Source organism: Biomphalaria glabrata, chromosome 6 (assembly GCF_947242115.1).
Source record: "Biomphalaria glabrata chromosome 6, xgBioGlab47.1, whole genome shotgun sequence".
Classification (NCBI taxonomy): domain Eukaryota; kingdom Metazoa; phylum Mollusca; class Gastropoda; family Planorbidae; genus Biomphalaria; species Biomphalaria glabrata.
The window spans coordinates 10547054-10566179 of NC_074716.1; the positions used below are offsets into that span (position 1 = coordinate 10547054).

Here is a 19126-nt window from a genome sequence, read left to right on the forward strand (position 1 = left end):
GATAGATCCACATGGAGAGAGAGCATAAAGGAAGGGTCACAGATTGCAGATGTCATACACAACAGAAGCAGAAAGAAGGGTGAAAATGCAATGGCGCCTGGTGATTACATATGCCCAACCTGCGATTGCAGCTGTGTATCAAGGATTGGCCTCTTTAGTCACACAAGAAGTTGCAGAGGGAAAAGATCGTCTGGAGACATAAAATGCCATAGAGACAAGACATAAATTAAAAAGAAAAGTAAAACAGTTCATTATTGGTAATTGTTTTGTTATTTTGTTACATACCAACAAGTGAGATTAATTCATCAGCATTCACATATATGATTAAATATGTGTGGTTTTGTCCCTTTGAATAATTGTACACTTTCTTTCTTCCACACCCATTTTCGGATCAAGTTAAAACTTTAAACAACTATTATTTATTGTACAAAACATGAATCAATAAAAATTAAACAATTAGGCAATTAAATATTTTGTTTGACATGGAGTAGGGGAATTTACCTATACATTCCGTTGTAATTTAAATTTTATTTTGCTTTTTATAACAGTATTTTAGAAATCAAAGCAAAACCGTTTGCATACATTTGTATGAAAATATGCAATAAAAATTACCAACTGTATTTATCATGACAAAGTGGATGTTTTTTTTTTTTACTAATAATAGTGAATAGTTGTAAAAATGGCGTATTCTTACGAAAAAGTATTTATTTTAACAAATTAAACGTGTAAAAAAAAAAGTCTGTCGCACTAGAACTTTTACAGATCAGAAATGTGATGACGGATTTCAATATTTTTCCTTTTTTTGCGATTTAAACGGGACGTACTAATACTACAAATGGACATTTTGTTATATTGTATTATATTACAATATACAAGGTTACAAAGACTGTTTGTGTGGAAACATGAAATCAAAATCGACCTCAAACCCAGGCAGGTAAAAATGCAGATTTCGATAGTTTCAGAAAGAATATCAGTAAATGTTATCAAAGGCAAATGACAAGAGTAGAGAAAGAAGGTTGACCGAACCTGTGTGGTACCCCGACGGTCCAGCAGACCAAGGGATAGGTGAAGGAATGGTTAGATGTAAACTTGGCCTTACTTGTCATATAATGATTATCTAATTGTTTTGTAAAGGGTTATGCGAAAGATTTCAACTAGGAAGTAGATTATCTTCAACTCTGAAGGAACATCCGAAACATTTAATACATTTTACAAACATTTATCGTGATTCACAAAAAACCTCATGCAGCTGAATTTTATAACCAAGTTTCCAGTCGCAGCAGCTTTCTTTTGCAAATTATATGTGTGTGACCGCACAAGTAGCACTTTTTAATATCCGGAGTCGGATACGGTTGGATAGTAAAAGAAGATATCCAGCGAGAAAATGTGGACATTACTAAGCCAGTGTGGTCACATGTCTATCTCAATGTGATGAGCTAAAAAAAATGATGGGCTTTTTTCATGTCTATCTATGAAGGTATAACCGCACAGCTAGACAGACGCCTGGTCATCTAATATAAAATGTTTACTAACTCAATCATAGGTCAGGGCAAACAAAGTTTTGAAAAATGTGGAAGCCATCGCTCCTATTTATGTAATGAGCATTTATAATGTACAGTTTCATTTCTATAAGTTTTATAATATGTATGATGTATATCATGGGCGTAGCAAAGTTGTTTTGTTTTGTTTTTTGGGGGGGGGGGGGGGTTTTGGGGGGTGAATTTTTTCTCCCCCCCCCCCCCCAGCGCGAAAAAAAAATTATATGTATTTATGTGTGTGTGTGTACATAATCTTTATTACGTTCTCACCCTTCATTCTTTCGGAAGACGTTTATTGTGCCCTAGAATAGGTTCTTCCATGAGTTAGTGAACAAATTGTAGATTACCCGACATTACTAGCAAGGGGGTCTGGGGGAGCACCAGGAGCTCCCCTGCGCGGGGCGAAGTCCCCCCGCCAAGCATTATTTCTGGTATTGAAAGCCAACAAAATGCATATTCTGAGGTATCTACAGTCCATTTTAATGCTATTAAAAAGTTTTATTTCAAAAACCTAATGTGCTATTCTTACTGACTTAGACCCTTCCACGCCGTTCTGAGCATTTGACGTCAAGAAGTTTCCATTAAAAGTCTGTCACTGGTAATTTCTGAAGCCTCTTCCCACCTACCATGAGAACCTCCATGAATGAGTGGCGTCAAGTTGTACTAGGATGTCATTGCAACTCTTCTTATGCGTAATTCATTTTGTCGGAGAACATGTTCCGCAAACCTCATGCGTCGTTCTCTCACAATCCTACTAAGGGGTCGACTCCCAGTTAGGCATATGATTTCCTTGATTTAGATCCGATCTCTATAACTGACTCCTTAAATCTGTCTTAGCCATCTTTGTTGAGCTATATTTAGTGTTTTTCGATTTCGGTAGATGACTATTCACTGCAGTTTATTAATGGAGCCCTGCCACTGGTAAAAATGTGTAACCTCTCTTGAATACGCTCTTGGAATTAAGTGACTGTAGTTTGCTTTAGATTTTATATAGAAAATAGAAGTTTTATCGTCAAAATCTTCTTTTGGGGGTTTTCCACCTCAAAATGCTCTGTATGGGGATCTTAGACTCAAAACCATCTGGAGGGGTTTTAAACTTTAAAAAAAAAGCCATCTGTAGAAGAAACTCAAAACCCCCGATTGGCTTGGCTACGCTGAAATAATTTTAGTGTGTAATTTGCTTTTTTTTTATATTGAAGATGTATTTTTAGCACCAAACCCCTCTGCATGGGGGTTTAAACTCAAAACCCCTTTCGGCAACGCTTATAGCATTTTGAGTGCGTAATTTGCTTTTTTTTCTTACACTGAAGATGGCGGGGGGTTTAAACTCAAAAACCCTTTGACTACGCTCATAGATTTTAGAGTGAGTAATTTTCTTTTATTTATATTAAAGAGGTACTTTTTAGCTTCAAACTCCACTGGAGGGGAGTTTAAACTCAAAACCCCATTGACTACACTCATAACATTTTTAGTGTATAATTTGCTTTTTTTATTATTAAAAAGAGGTATTTTTTACCTTCAAACCTCACTGAAGTGGGGTTTAAATTCAAAACTGAGTCAAAACCCATTTAGCTACGCTCATAACATTTTGATTGCGTAATTAGCTTTTTTTATATTAAAGAGGGGGTTTATCGTAAATTTTAGAGGGGGTTTTAAAATCAAAATCTTCGTTAACTTTGCTCTTGGAATTAGGGGATTTTCGTTTGCATTTTTTGTTTTGTTTTGTTTTATAGAAGAGGGGGAGTTAACTGCAAAAAACCCAGGTAGGGGGTTTAAAAATCAAAACCCCTGGTAAAGGTTTTTAAACTCGAACCCCCATGGTAGGGGTTTTTATACTCGAACCTCCCCTGGTAGGGGGTTTTAAACTCAAAACCCCTTTGGTTGTGCTAGGGCAAGTAATGGTTTAGTATTGAAATCTCACCTAAAATAAACAAAATCAAAGCAAAAAATCAGTCACTCAATTCCGACTCCCCCCCCCCCTGGCTACGCCCATGATGTATATACATAGATTTGAAACACAGTAAATTAAAATATATATATATATAAACGTTAATAGGTCTACATTCTATAAAAGTAACCACGTCCATTTTTTAAATATTAATAGACATGTATGTACTATAGTGTACTTTTAAGCATTCGGCCTAGCCGGTATTTAGTCGAAGCCGGAGCTACTATCCGGTGCATCCCTAGGAAAGGACTATGCAAAAGCAACACTTATGGGACAAACTTTGAGCTACATATCGTCTGTTAAATCTCAGTGCTACACATAAATAATAAAAAACGGAAGTATAATGTGATTTTTGAACAGAAGTAAAAAAATAATTGTAAAAAAAAATTGTAGTGCTTTATATTTTTTAAATACGCATATGACTATTTCATAACTTATAAATAACATGTAAAAATTAGATGTTTGAGTAAATTTGAGTTATTATTAATATTAATTGATTGTATATTTCTTAGCAATATTAACACAAATAATTATTTACAACACTTTTTACAAGGTTTCAACTGTAAATTTACTTTAAACATTGTATTCTAGAATAATTTATTATTAAATGCAGCATGTAAATTTCATGAAATCTGATCATGGAAAAAACGGAAAACAGTTTGTTAAACAACATTAAAATCTCCACAATGCTTAACACTTAAGGGAAATTGGTAACAATTATAATGGTGCCCAAATGTGCATTGAGAGATTGCTGTAATATGATAAATATTAATGTGTATTACAAAGATACAGATAAAAAATAGGTATAAACAAATATTTGTAAAATGCACTGTTATCAAAATTTGAGAAACATTAGTGGATTTCTAGATCTATCTAGCTTACAAATATTTTGATAAACAGATAATGAAGTGTAATGTAAAACCAATGATAAATCCAAGTATCGTATAATGACAAAATGGTTCCAGAATTGTAAGAGCAATAATTACAGCACATCAGTGGCTGTGTCTGGCAGACACTTGGGCTAGTACACAGCTCTGGATTTAAGTCTGGCTCTCCCAGTACACATTCTGTTATAAGAAACAAATAGTATACGTTACAATGTCTCGACTATTCTACTCTGTACAGCTTCCACAACGTATTTCTTTTCAATTACTATTACTATTACTATCTTGGGGGAGCTACCACCTTCTACCTAGCGCGTCCCCAGGTGGCGGATAGGGGAAAGACCCTTAGATATAAGGGTTAGCTGTGAATAGCAAATAAACAGCCGCGGACCAACTGGTTTGCAGTCATGGAGGATGAGGTGAAGTATTCCAGTGGTTAGAATATTTACTAAAAACATCTCAGAAATCCAGGGAAATGATTGCAAAAAGCAAGTATAGGGCGCTCTAACTCTAAACCCGGGTAGATGAAACCCGTTAGCTAGGGATAGCAGTTCATCTAGGAGAGAAAACTCCGAAAATAAACACCTGCTGCCTTGCAGATGATCTTGGATGATCAAAGGCTATGGGAGCACACCCAGAAAGAAAAGCAGGCTGAAGTCGGAGTCAATGGGTCTCCTGGCGCATAACACATTGACACGCAACCTCATCTATGTTGGAGTTCAGTAACGATTCTAATAGATGTGGCGTCCTGCCTGTGGAATCCCGCCGCGCAGGTAGGGGGCCGGGCTCTCCGCCTCGAACGAGCCCACACAAGTGAGCTGGTGGTTCTTCTATCTCTGCCTGTGGAGCCAGGAGCAGGGACAAGAAAGTAAATACTACTGGCCAACACTCCAAGACCAAAAGACTAAAAATCTTACAATGGAACGCAGAGGGCATCCAAAAGAAAAAAGAAGCTCTAAAAATATTTCTGCATGAGAAAGAAATTGATGTAGCTTGCATCCAAGAAACTCATTTGAACAGTAATCTTCGTTTCTCCATTAGAGGCTACACCTGCATCAGACAAGATAGAGAAATCAGACCCAAAGGAGGAATCCTCACCCTCATTAAAAATGACATCCCTACCACAGACATAACTATGCCCAACTCCTCAGAATCAGAAATAATGGGAACTAAGCTAATTCTCCGAGATGGAAATATTAATCTATTTAACTGCTACTTCCCACCAGACAAGGAAATAGAGATTGACCACATACAAATACCTGACCAAGAAGACTGTCTAATCTTAGGAGATATGAATAGTCACTCTCAGAGCTGGGGATACCCAGACCTAAATGCCAGGGGAGAAGAAATTGAAGAATGGCAAGCAGAGAACAGACTTATCTTGCTAAATAAACCTGAGGACAAACCAACCTTTTTTTCAAGAGCCTGGCTAACATCAACCACTCCAAATCTAGCCTTTGCAACAGACAACTTATCCAAAAAGTGCACCAGAGAAGTTGCAAACCAGCTAGCCACCAGTGACCACAGACCCATATTGATCAGTATCGATACCTCCTTCAAAATATCAGAAAACTCCACCATCCCCAGATGGAACTACAAAAAAAGCCAACTGGCACCTATTCTCAAAGCTCACAGACCTATACACAACTTCAATAAACTGCAAATCAAATCAGGTTAATAAGTCATTCTTAGCTTTCTCCAAAGCAATCCTCCTAGCAGCTAAGGAATCAATTCCTAGAGGAGCAAGAAAAGATTATATCCCCAACTGGTCTGATCACCTTCAACAACTCCACAATGCCACTATTGAAGCCAGAAACACAGTAGAAAATAACCCTAGTATAGAAAATAACATAAATCTAAAAGAAGCTAACGCAGTTTTCAGGAAAAATTACCTTTCCGCCATGAGGAAAAGTTAGCATGAAAAAACAGAACAACTAAACGTAGATAGAGATGGCCACAAACTCTGGCGTATAGCCAAATGTCTCAACCAGGAAGAAAACAGAACAACTCCTATAGTAATAGAAAAGGACAACAAACCCCTGAAAGGGAAAGAAGCAGCAAATGAATTCATTAAGTTTTTCCAAAGCGTAGGACAAATACAAATTAATGAAAGTAGAAATAAAGATGTAAACTCAGAAATCGAAGATAAATTAAAGAAAACAATCCAGCTTACTCCTTGGGAATGACCACTAATCTTAAAATGAAGGAACTAGATGAATCCTAAAAGTCCTCAAACCAAAACAAGCCCCGGGCCCAGACAAAATATCAAATGACATGCTTCTTCACTTGGGTCCTCAAGCCAAAAGAAAACTGCTACAATTATTCAATGCTAGCTGGAAATCTGGCAGAATTCCAAACATCTGGAAAAAAGCCATTATGATCCTTATACTAAAGCACGGCAAGCCAAGAAATAAACTGGATAGCTACCGTCCCATCAGCCTCACTAGCTGTACTTGCAAACTGATGGAAAGAGTGATAAATAGAAGGCTGACATGGATCCTTGAGTCAAATAACCTACTCACTGAAGCCCAGATCAACAGAAGATCAAATTGCCTTCATCACACAAGAAATAGAAGACGGCTTTCAAGAAAAGAAACCAACAACAATTGTGTGTGTTGACTTAGAAAAAGCATTTGACAAAGTCTGGGAACAAGGTCTCTTGCTCAAGCTAATCCAGCATCACATATCCCACAGAATGTACAACTGGATAAAGGAATACCTAAATAATAGAAAAGCTCTAGTTTGCATGCAAGGACAAAGAAGCCACACAGTGGGTATAAAAAATGGCGTCCCCCAAGGAGGAGTCCTATCCACAACACTTTTCCTAATATTCATAAACGATCTAATTCAAAACCTACCAAAAAAAGTTAAGAGCAGCATGTATGCAGATGACCTTGCCTTAATTAGCACAGAAGAATATGTAGGAACATCGAAATTTCGATTACAAGATGCTCTTGATAAACTCAATAATTGGTCCAAAGACTGGGGCATGTCCATTAACACAAAAAAGACAACATATACCATATTCTCAATGTCAACAAAACAACAAACAATAAAATTAACATTAGATAAGGAAGCTTTAGAAAAAAATGACAGCCCTACTTATCTTGGAGTCACCTATGACCCGAGACTAACCTGGAAAAACCAAATAGATAAAACACAGAGTAAAGGCATCCAGAGACTATCCCTCTTGAAAAAATTAGCTGGCACAGTTTGGGGAGCTAATCACAACATCCTGAAAAAGACCTATACCAGTTATGTAAGACCTGTACTAGAATATGGTGCCACAGCATGGGGCTCAGCAGCCCAAACAACCTAAGAAAAATAGACAAGGTTCAAAATATTGGTCTAAGGATAATGGCAGGAGCAATCAAAACAACACCCATAAGAGCTATGGAGGAAACCGCTGCCCTGATCTCTCTGGATGAAAGAAGAGAAATAAAAATCCTTTTCCAATTCACTAAATTGGAAACCTTGGAGAGGCACCCACTCAGAACAAAAATCCACAAAACTGGCACAAAAAACCGTCTCAAAAGGACCAATTTCATACAGGAATCTCTAAACCTAAAAAAGAAACACCAACTTGAAAAAATTAATCTGGAATCCTCGATACACTATAATGAATCTCCACCCTGGGACGAAAGCCCTCTTCCTACTATAAGGGACCGTATTGAAAACATAAAAAGAAAATATGATTACAGACCAACAGAGCTCAAGGAAATAGTTAACTGTTTTCTACATACCAATTACCCTAGCAGTAAGTGGATCAGAGTTTACACGGATGGCTCATCCCATAAAGCCACCACAAATGGAGGAGCTGGAATACTTATCGAATGGCCAGATGGAGGAAAACTAGAAAAATCCTTTGCAACTGGAGAGCTCTCTGACAGTCACAGAGCAGAAAGGGAAGTACTAGCACAAGCTGCTACCATGCTAGCAAATCACCCAATTTCCCCTCGCAGTCAGATTGTCTTTCTAACAGACGCAAAAACAACCCTCCAAAGCTTGCAAAACTCTGATTCCCCTTATATTAAAAACCTCAGAACACCACTTACAAAGCTCAACAACAACAGCAAAAAAACTGTTATTCAATGGATACCAGCTCACTTACAACTAGCAGGAAATGAAAAGGCTGACACACTCGCCAAGAGTGGGAGAACAAACTCACAAGTAAACTCTGCACTCTATCCAGAAGAAATGAAGAAATTAATTGTAGATAAAATAAATGAGAAATGGACGAGCTCCCATCCAAATCACAAGAAAGATGATGCTTACTATAAGCTATCCCGACAAGACCAACGTCTAATCTTTCGACTCAGGACCGGACACAACAGAATGCGACAACACACGTTCCGGAAGCTCAAAATTGGAACCAGTGAAATCTGCCCATGTGGAGTATCACCAGAAAATGCCGACCACGTCCTCCAAAACTGCTCTCTCTACCAAGAGGCCCGTATAAGACATTGGCCCCAAATCACCCCACTAGAAAGAAAACTATATGGAGAGCTCCCTGATTTGGAAACCACTGCGCAGTTCATCTCATGTATTGGTCTAGTCATATGAAGACTCCAACATAACAATGAGAACGATGAAGAAGAAGAAGAACTATTACTATCACTACTATTTGACAAGCTAGGTTACACACAACAAATTTAAGCAACCAATTGAGCAGTCGATTATCAAACTGTGGTCTTGGAGCCCCAGGTGTCCGCGAGACGATTGAAAGCGTCCACAGAAAAATGAAACTAATATACAAAAAAAGCAAGTTTATTCCAATTGTGAGCAGGTCAGGCAGGCGCGAGTGGGAGAGACGTATTCTCTGCTGCTCAACATTAAAATTTACGAACAGTAGGCAGATGTTTGCGCTACTGGGTGGGCTCAATCTGTGCACCTCGGTATGGTGACCAAGGGACTAGAGTCACCTAATTAACCAGACAACTAACTATACTAACTTAGCTAAATGAAAACAATATAACTAACTTTAGTTTACGATAAATAAAACAAAAAGAAACTTTATTTACATACAAAAATAAATCAAAAATAAAATATAATATATACACTAACTTGACTAATCACTACTACTGAACCCATCAACTAACTAAAACCGTCTAAATCTACACCACTACAAACACTAACAAACTAACCAAACCAACTATCTAACTAAATCACTCCAACTAATACACTAGACCTAGATCTACAATAAACACACTACAATAAACTAGCCTAGACTTACAATATTCTACTACTATAACCAACCCATAACTCTAACACTAAAACAAGAACACCTTACTCTTAGTACCTTACTAACTAGACTAAACTAATTACTAACTAGCTAAAACAAGAAACAGACTATAACTAAGCCACTTACTGACTTAGGCAACACTGCACTAGTCACTACAGAAACAAAATAACACTAGCTTCCCTAGAATTAGTTCTAGATCTAGAATAGATCTACAGAAACAATAACAAAAATATCAATAGCAGAAACAAAATAACACTAGATTCCCTAGAATTAAATCTATAATAGATCTACAGAAACATTAACAAAACTATCAATAGCAGAAACAAAATAACACTAGATTCTAGATCTACAGCAAGAATAACACAATACTAGATCTATCAATAGCTGTTTATAGCAGAACAAAATTAGAAAATAACACTAGATTCCCTAGAATTAGAATAGATTTACAACAGCAGTTATAAGCAGCAGCTATTTCAGCAGAGTAATTGCAGCAGCTAAAAGCAGCAGTTAAAAGCAGTAACACAGCAGTAATAGCCTGCAAAACATAAATGCAAAACTTTATTATATTCTATTATGACTGATGGACGCCGCCATCTTCAATACAGCATGTTGCCAACTATTATGACAAATAGTCCAAGTAGAAAATAAAATAACTACTTTACTGTCCTTACACATAGTGTGACATAGGTCTAGTAAAAAAAATAAAATAGTTACAAACTTACAGGCCGTCCCAGGTACAGGAATAAAAATATAATTAGACGACAGACCACAAAGATCTTCAGCTGTCACACAGACAGATATGGTACTGACCACTGGTCAAATGTACACTCAACTGTTTTAAGACAGCATGTAGTACATCCCTTTTATACTATCCCGCACTAACCTATATAAATATGCGGAAGTACAATTATAAAATCTGACACTACCCTATAAAAATAAAATATATAAAAATAGCTCTAACCTATACAACAAACATACATTTAAAAAATAGCTAAAATTGCATATAAAACTAGCTCTGGGAGCGCAAGCTCACACAATTGGTAATAATAATAATAATAATAATAATTTTATTTATAAAGCGCTGTTAACAAACAAAATGTAGGCTCAAGGCGCTGTAACAACATTACAAACATAAACACAATTGCTAGAATAACAGTTAATCTAAAAAAGTTTTAAACAAGTAGGTCTTAATTTAAATAATAATCAACTATTATGAACTATTCAAAGATTTAAAGACATTCCTTATTTGGATATTCTTGACTGGGTATTGAACCGTTTTGCGCGTGAACAAACTCAGATACCTGTCACAGAGGAATTTATTCTTAAACAAGAAGAGATTATTTTAATATACACAAACGAGGAAATGAACAAATGTTTAAACAATGATGCCACAAATTCTGGTTACTCATTGTGACAGGTGGTGAAATGTGATGTGTGTTTGGCGCGTTTTATGTCTAGGGGATGATTATTTTTAAAGCTATCACACACCAACCTATCAGCATATGAATCGGGAGCAGACACGCAACGAGACAAAGCAATGAAAGATAGATACAAAAGTTAAAAATGAAGAATATTTATTTACATAAATATACATATAAGAATAAAAAGGGGGAGGGTTTGCTTCTATCTCTAAATAATACTAGCTTTAATCATCACTCTTGCACCTAATAAGAGAGTATGTCACTTTGTCCTCTGACTTAGCTGGTTGTCCTGTTGATGTCGTGGCTGGCTGTGATCCTGGCTTGAGGTTCTGCAGCTGGAGGTGGCGCTCTAGCGGATAGAGGGACGCCGGTGATATAGTTCTTATGGAGTTTCAATCCCAAAATCTAATATCTGTAGTGGGCACAGTAGGGCGGGTGGCCGGCTACCGTGGGCACAAAGTTGCTGCGGGCAGAGCTGATCTGCCGTGGGCAGCGTAGTTGACAGGATATGTCCAGTGATTTGCAGAGGGTTGGCGTAGCTATGACGTCTCACACAGATCCGAATCTATAGGGACGTCGCACCTAATAGCTTGACAGGTGGGCTGTCGAATAGGCGGGCAATGCCGATAGCGCCACGTGGTAGAGTTGAGTAGATCTCAGTAGGCAAGTGCAGTGCTGAATAGCACTAAGCACACAAATAGGAGGTGATTCTCGATAGCAAATAAATAGGCAGACACCTGAGGGAGGCTGCGGATAAATAAAGACAAGTTAGGACATGTCTCTCATGCATCTTATCGATGCCCTCGACTGAGGTGCATTCGTCAGATTGGTGAAATTGCTTTAGAACTCAAATAAACAACACAGGTGGATAGAGAAAGAGAGGGGGGGGGAATGGGCGGTGGTCAGCGACCCAGATGATTGTTTACATATGACCGTGGGTCGAGAACAATGGAGCGCGCTTGAATGGAGAGGGTGTCCGTTCAAGCGGCGCAACTCTCATTAGAGTAAAATGAGTAAAGGGGAGATAATTCATATCTCCTTTCTAAGCGCTGTATTAGTGCGATAGTGGAATTATCAAGGCTGTCAACCGAGATAAAGGAAATAAAATAAGGTGTACAAATATATACATGGTTGCATCAATGATCAATTGAGCAACGTAGCATTAATAGATTAATGCAATACATAAAATCTACATTAGCCATGTTCATGTTTTCTACTTACGACAGTGAGAAATACACAATGCACTAATTAAATATAAATGAAATAATAAACTACACATGATAAAATCCAATGGAAATAGCACAAAAGTAATTAAGATGTAACTTGTGATTAAGTTCGGCTTACCACCAGGTATTCCTCTAGGAGAAAGGATAAATGAAGTAGTCCAGACTCGATAGCTCAGCTCGAATGAGAAATGAAAGAGTCTGATTTTATTTGGATCTTCTTTATATAGGCCTGGAAAATGCGAGCGGAAACAGGAAATGTCCTAGGCTTAGAATTATCTTACACGTGGGTGAGGCAGACTTGAGATGGGAGTTGCACATTGGGAATGTCAATGGGCGTGTTTGTCCTCGTGGTCTCCTAGATCAAAGAGAGACGTGGGAGAAAGGGGGGGGGGAGTGACTTGCATTCCACACAAAGTGGTGTCCACTGCGGCCGTCAGACATCCTGTCGATAAGATCAAAGTCTGTGCTTATCTTTGCCCCGGTCAAGGGAAGATAACTCGAAAGACGTGGCCTAGCTATCTCCAATGTGGTCAACTAAGTCTAGCTTGGAGCGGAAAAGGTGTGGCGGGTGAATAATTTAGGGGTAGGATGGGGAAATAATTAAAATAAAATAAATAAATAATGGAAAATAATAATTAATGCTGTGATAAATTTGAATGACTCTGACAGCGAGTTTTTGACTTGTCACACTCATACATATTGAAAACGTATATCCTGCATCATGGGCGCAGCCAGGATTTTTTTCCCGGGTTGGGTGGGGGATTTCCCCAACCTCCGCGGAAAAAAATGTATATATATATGTATGTGTGTGTGTGTGTGTGTGTGTGTACATAATATTTATTACATTCTGACCCTTCATTCTTTCGGAAGACTTTTATTGTGCCATAGAATAGGTTCATCTTAGAGTTAGTGGAAAAATTGTTGACTCCCACCATTGCCAGCAAGGGGGTCTGGAGGAGCACTAAGAGATCCACCAGCGCGGGGCAAATCCCAGCCGCCAAGTACTATTTCTGGTATTGAAAGCCAACAAAATACATATTTTGAGGTATCGACAGTGCATTTTTCTGCTATTAAAAAGTTTTATTTCGAAAACCTAGTGTGCTATTCCTACTGATTTAGACCCTCCCGCGACGTACGGCTCATTTGCTGTCAAGCGGTTTCCACAAAAATCTGTCACTGGTAATATCTGAAGCCTCTTCCCACCTGCTCTGAGGACCTCCATGAATGTGTGGCACCAAGTTGTACTAGGATGTCATTGCAACTCTTATTATGTGTAATTCATTTTGTCGGAGAACGTATCCCGAAACCTCATGCAAAGCTCTGTCACAATCTTACTAGGGGGTCGACTACCAGGATTTCCTTGATTTAGACAAGATCTCTATAACTGACTCTTTAATCTGTCCTTGCAGGGGGGATGTCATTTCAAACCCTCTTCCCTGGCTATGCCCATGTCCTGCATAAAGAGTTATTGTAAAGACATTTTCATATTTCGTAGTCCTTATCATTTGGTACGTGGATTTTAAAAGAGACAAAGCGAGATAAATGTATATTATTTAAGTATAATATATATAAGATAATATGCATTTATCTAAGTAACACAAGTAAAAAGAAATTATCATATGTGTGTTTACTGAGAATAGAATTTTTGTTTAAAATAAAATGTGAGCTTGAGCTCCCAGAGCTATTTTTAGATGTATTTTTATTTTTCTACTTTATACAGGCCATAGATATTTGTATGTATTCTTTTGTATAGGCTAGTGCCAGAATTAGTATTTGTACTTCCGCTTATTATTTGTATATGGGTTAGGGCGGGGTAGTAAAAATAGCTAATCAATGCTGCTTCCTGTACAGATGACCAGTGTACGGTCAGTACAGTATCTCTATCTGTGTGACAGAGAAAGGCCCAGTGCCAGCCATTCCTGACTTCTGCAAACAAAAATATTACAACATGGCTTGGATGATGTGGATGTATGAGTGAATATATGCAATGCTCAACGAGCATAAATTTGGAGTCCGTTTCTTTTATTAGTAGTGAGGTTCATTGTGGAATGTCCAAGACAGCAAAGAGACAGTTTGCAAACAATAACATCTATGTTAAAGGTACAAACTGTTAATTTGCATACAAAGGATAATCTGTGATTTAATATTTTGTTGACTGTAAAACAGACAAAGTTATTGTCTGCCTGGAAAGGGCTTACTCGGTATTTCCTTGTTTCGTAAACTACTCACCTTTCTATACACAAAGATACATATTATTTAATACTAATACACAAATGATAAACATTATTTATCACATAAATGATACGAAATCTTTTTCACATAACTGATACACATTCTTTATCACACATATAATAAAAGCAAATGATGCACATTCTTCATCACAGAAATGATACACGATTTGTACAAAAAAGAAGACAGATAAAGCGATGGGAAGACATCAAAGAATGGACAGGCCTGTCTGTGATTGAAATTCTTTTTAAGACAAAGACAGAGTGGAATAAAGAGAGACAGTTGACAAATATTGAGCGGTGCCAAAATGGACCAACAGACTATGGGATAGGTGATGTTGAATTATATAATTTTTTATCATACAAATGTTACACATTCTTTATCAAACAAATGATACACATTCTCTATCACACGAATAATACACATTCTTTATCACAAATATGATTCAAGTTCTCTATCACACATATTATAAACATTTTTTATCACACGTATGATAAACATTTTTTCAATGAAAGATCATAAACATTTTTGGTGCTGTCTATTTATTGTTGCTGTCTTGATATATTAAAAAAAATCTCTTGTATAGTCGAGACCAATCATTACAAAAAGCCTGATCACTGCGACTTCGCAGTCTCTGGGCAGTTTACACAGATAGCTCTTAGCAACGTCACAATATGTAAACTCCTTATTCTTTGACAATAACCATAATTGTCTCTTGTTTAGCGACCAATAATCATCACCCGCTACGAGAGAAAAAAATATTAGCTCATGAAATCGCGACACAGAATTTGAGCATGCGAATTAAAAACTTGCAAGGTTGTAAGGATTGGCGACTTGCGACATTCGCGACAGGGTTGCTCAAAGAAACTATGGTGTACATAGATGTGTGACTTTCCGTCTTTTCAATAACACGCTTATAATTTTGTCTTGCTATTAGGATCCAAATTGCAACTTTATATTTAAAATATTACAACTTTATATTACAAATATTACAGTCTATGCAAGTGCAGGCTCATTAACTACCTTTGGGTGAAGTTATCTCGGTGGTCCATGTGACTGTATAATTCTCCACTTGCGAGCAATAGTCACAGCACAGTGATTGGTTTGTCAGGCAGATACTTATGTTAGTACACAGTGCTGGTAATAAGTCTAAGTCTCCTGGGGCACAATCTGCAGAGAATAACAATATATACATTATTTGACATTGTATCGTCTATATTTCGCAGTTAGTTAGTTTTGTAGTAAAAATGTTCACAATCTAATTGCGTTTATTTATTTTATTTTTTGTGCTGTATTTTTTAAATTGTCGCTTCGTGGTGTTTTTTATTTGACGTCAATTGTTTCTTCTTGTGCGTTCGGTGGAATCACGCCCGGGTTTCGTTGCCCTGCCTCAAGTGGCGCCCTGGAGGAAACGGTCGTATTGAGGGGACAACTAGGCCAAATGGGTGGCGAAAACAAGGCTCCCGTAAGTGCCTAAGTTGGTGTGAGAACATTGCCATTGAGCGGCAAATTTCGATTCACGGTTCTTCCGCTGCGGGGAGGAAGAGGAAACCGTGCCTTATATTATGTTTTCCTGCCCCAGAATTGCCGATCTCCGTCTCGACAGGTCTGAGAAACAAAAAAATTCTCGACCTGTATGGCAACATTTATGCACAACGCAAGACAACAGGGCCCAGGGCTTTTGCAAGAGAGGATTTGAGCCTCTCAAGCCCTCACTCAAATGGAGTTTGATGATGATGATGACAGTGTCAGTTGCACCTAGTGCGGTAGATGAGGGTGTCACCCCTCCACATCAACTTTTTTGAAATATGTTCCAATGAACACTATTGCTAGTTTTTTTTGTTGAGCCAATACAGTGAGCGGATTACCAACTTTTATTGATATTTGCTCAAATGTAAAATTCCAATGTTTATTACATTTATTCAAATGTTATTGCAAATTTTACAATAATATTTATTTGAAAGTATAAACAAACTCAACATCATATAAACAGGTTTCTTTTGTTATACTTTAAATGGTACAACGTTGTGCTGTATCACTAACACTTAAACTAACATCTAGATGTGTCAAAGCATATTTGGGCATATATCTAGAGATTTTATTATATCTTTTACCATGTGTCTGCTTTTACCAAGTTATATTTTTTCCAACTTGGTTGTCACCACCAAAAATGGTGTCGACTGGTGCGGTCCGCAACCCTCCCTAGTGACGCCACTACTTCAAGATATATCTTGAGATTTTATTATTATTATTTCCGATGTGTCTGCTTTGCCAGAATATAATTTTTACCACTTGGTTGCCACCCTCAAAATGGTGTCGACTGGTGAGGACAGCATCCTCGACCCCCCCCCCCCCAATGACGCCACTGCTTCAAGATACCTACTTCTTCCCAACAATTTCGGTTAATATATTGGAGTAGACGTAGTAAGAAATAAAAAAAATGAGCTTGCACAATTTAACAGGTTTCCCATGCAAACAGCATAGGCTGATATACTATTACCTAATAGTAGGCCTACTAATCCTGATCATTATCGCTCTAATAATTTAAGACCGAATAGTACGCTTAATACACATGATCATAATACCTAGATCTAGCTCTAGTTAGTCAAGATTCTATTTCTAGATTTCTATATCTAGTCTAGATTAGGCTATAGATTTAGTTGTGGATCTTTATCTAGAGTCCATTTAGTCTAGATCTAAACCTCTTTTTATGGACTATTAACTTAATAGGTCTGGACTAGGGCTCGAATATAGAATATATAATTTTTCATTAGATTTTTATAGATTGTTTGACTAGTTCTAGACATGATAGCCTATAATCTAAATCTAGAATATAGATCTACATGTAGGATTGATCTCTAGACTAGTTCTTGGTCTAGATCTAGACTTGATCTAGATAGAACTAGAACTAGAATATAGAATTAAAATCTAGAACTAGCTAATTCAGACTAGAGCAAGACTTGAAATCTAGGCTAGAACCAGATTTCTTGACTAGTTCTAGACTCTAAATCTAGACTCTTGATTAAGCCTAATGAGGATATGTGAAAACTGCGCGCTATAAAAGAAGTTCGTTTTTTTTTAACTTACAATTGAAACGAAGTTCGTATTAAAATTATTTTTAAAAACAACATTTGAATCAATATTCTAGTCTATGAGTTAATAAATTGAAAATCTATTTTATAATGATCCATTTATACTTTTTCAATTGTGACCTTAGATGCAAATTTTTTGTACCAATGCGCTAATATATGAATGAAGCTTGATTTATTAATGAAGAAGCCTGTGACCTTTTAAGAAAAATACTTCCCTGAAGTTTTTCATTTAAAAGTGATGTAATTTTTTTTAAAACTCTGCTTGCATATATAATTTAAAAAATAGAGGGTTCATTTTCTGAAAAGAAAATAGTAGCCGTTGCATCAGAACTTTTAATGATCTAAAATATCATAATGTCCGATTTTTTTTTCTCTTCTAGTTTCTAAGATCTACACGGGACGGACAAATGACAGACGGCTAGACGGAGAGATAGGCCACACCAAACTAATAGCGTCTTTTCCCCATTCGGGGGCCGCTTAAAATGACATCTGCATTGAATGATTGAGTTATCTAATTAATTCCACAGGTTAATCTATTTATCTATATCAGGTTTAGTATTGTGTTAACCCTGAAATAGGCACAGCCGTTCTCTGCTAGGTAGTAGCTTATTTCATATTTCTTTCTTACGAAAAGTACACTCCCTTCTATGCACAATGATACACATTCTTTATCACACATTTCATACACATTCTTTTTCAAACATATAATAATATTATTAATAATAATAAGGCTTGTCTTCGAGTCCGAAGATTAGTGAGAAATGCAGTATTTCCCGTGACTGCGCAGCCCCAGCTTTGACCTACATATTTTGCCACTTCCAGGGCAAGCATAATCATTGTCCGCAGATGGTCGATTAAGATTTTCTTTACGCGTCTACGTTTGTCCTCGGCAGCGAATTTTCTATTGTTCTAAAATGTGTATTCCGTGGCCTTCGTGAGTGACCACCAGCTGTCTCCTTCTTAGGCCGAAAGCAACGAGGTGTTTTCTTCTTTCAACCAAGGAAAGTTGACGCTTAAGCTGGTCTTTGACGCGTTTCCGTGGTGCGCCTCTGTTACGCCGACCACCATTTAGCTCACCTAAAAAGCTGCCTTTAGCATACGTTCGTATGACATACGTGGTATGTGCCCTGCCCAGCGTAATAGCCGGACCATAAAAAGTCCCTCTATACTGTCAATACCGGCGTCCGCAAGAACATCGCTGTATGTAGTGCGGCCTAGCCACCTAGTGTCCATGATGGAGCGCAAGAATCTTATACACAATATTTATCACAAATATCATACAAATTATTTGTCATAAGTATGATACACGTTGTTTTTCACACATATAATACACAAAATTTATCGCACATGTGATACATCTTGATCACACAGATGATACATATTGTTTTATATACAATTATTTAAAACTAATTTTGCAATCTATTTACTCTTCCTCTCTCTATATATGTTTAAGATCTCGTGTATAGTCGAGACCAATCGTTACAGAAAATCTGAACGCTGACTGCGACGTCATAACCTCTGGTCAGTTTAGACCGATAGCTCATTA

The 19126-nt window shown here is 37.3% G+C and overlaps 1 protein-coding gene across 2 annotated transcripts in view; it reads right to left on the reverse strand.

Moving 5' to 3' along the window:
* Positions 1-3985: 3985 nt before the first annotated feature.
* The window catches only part of LOC106076033 (uncharacterized), a 76826-nt gene continuing 61685 nt past the window's right edge, over positions 3986-19126 (reverse strand). Inside the window, exons 21-22 of one of the 2 annotated variants that reach the window (XM_056031565.1) lie at positions 15512-15658; positions 3988-4553 (exon numbers count right to left, since the gene is read on the reverse strand). In XM_056031565.1, coding sequence (XP_055887540.1) covers positions 4360-4553; positions 15512-15658 — 341 coding nt within the window. In that variant the 3' untranslated portion in view covers positions 3988-4359. Of the gene's footprint in view, positions 4554-15511; positions 15659-19126 lie in introns of both variants that reach the window. The other variant, XM_056031566.1, reaches the window with a different exon arrangement.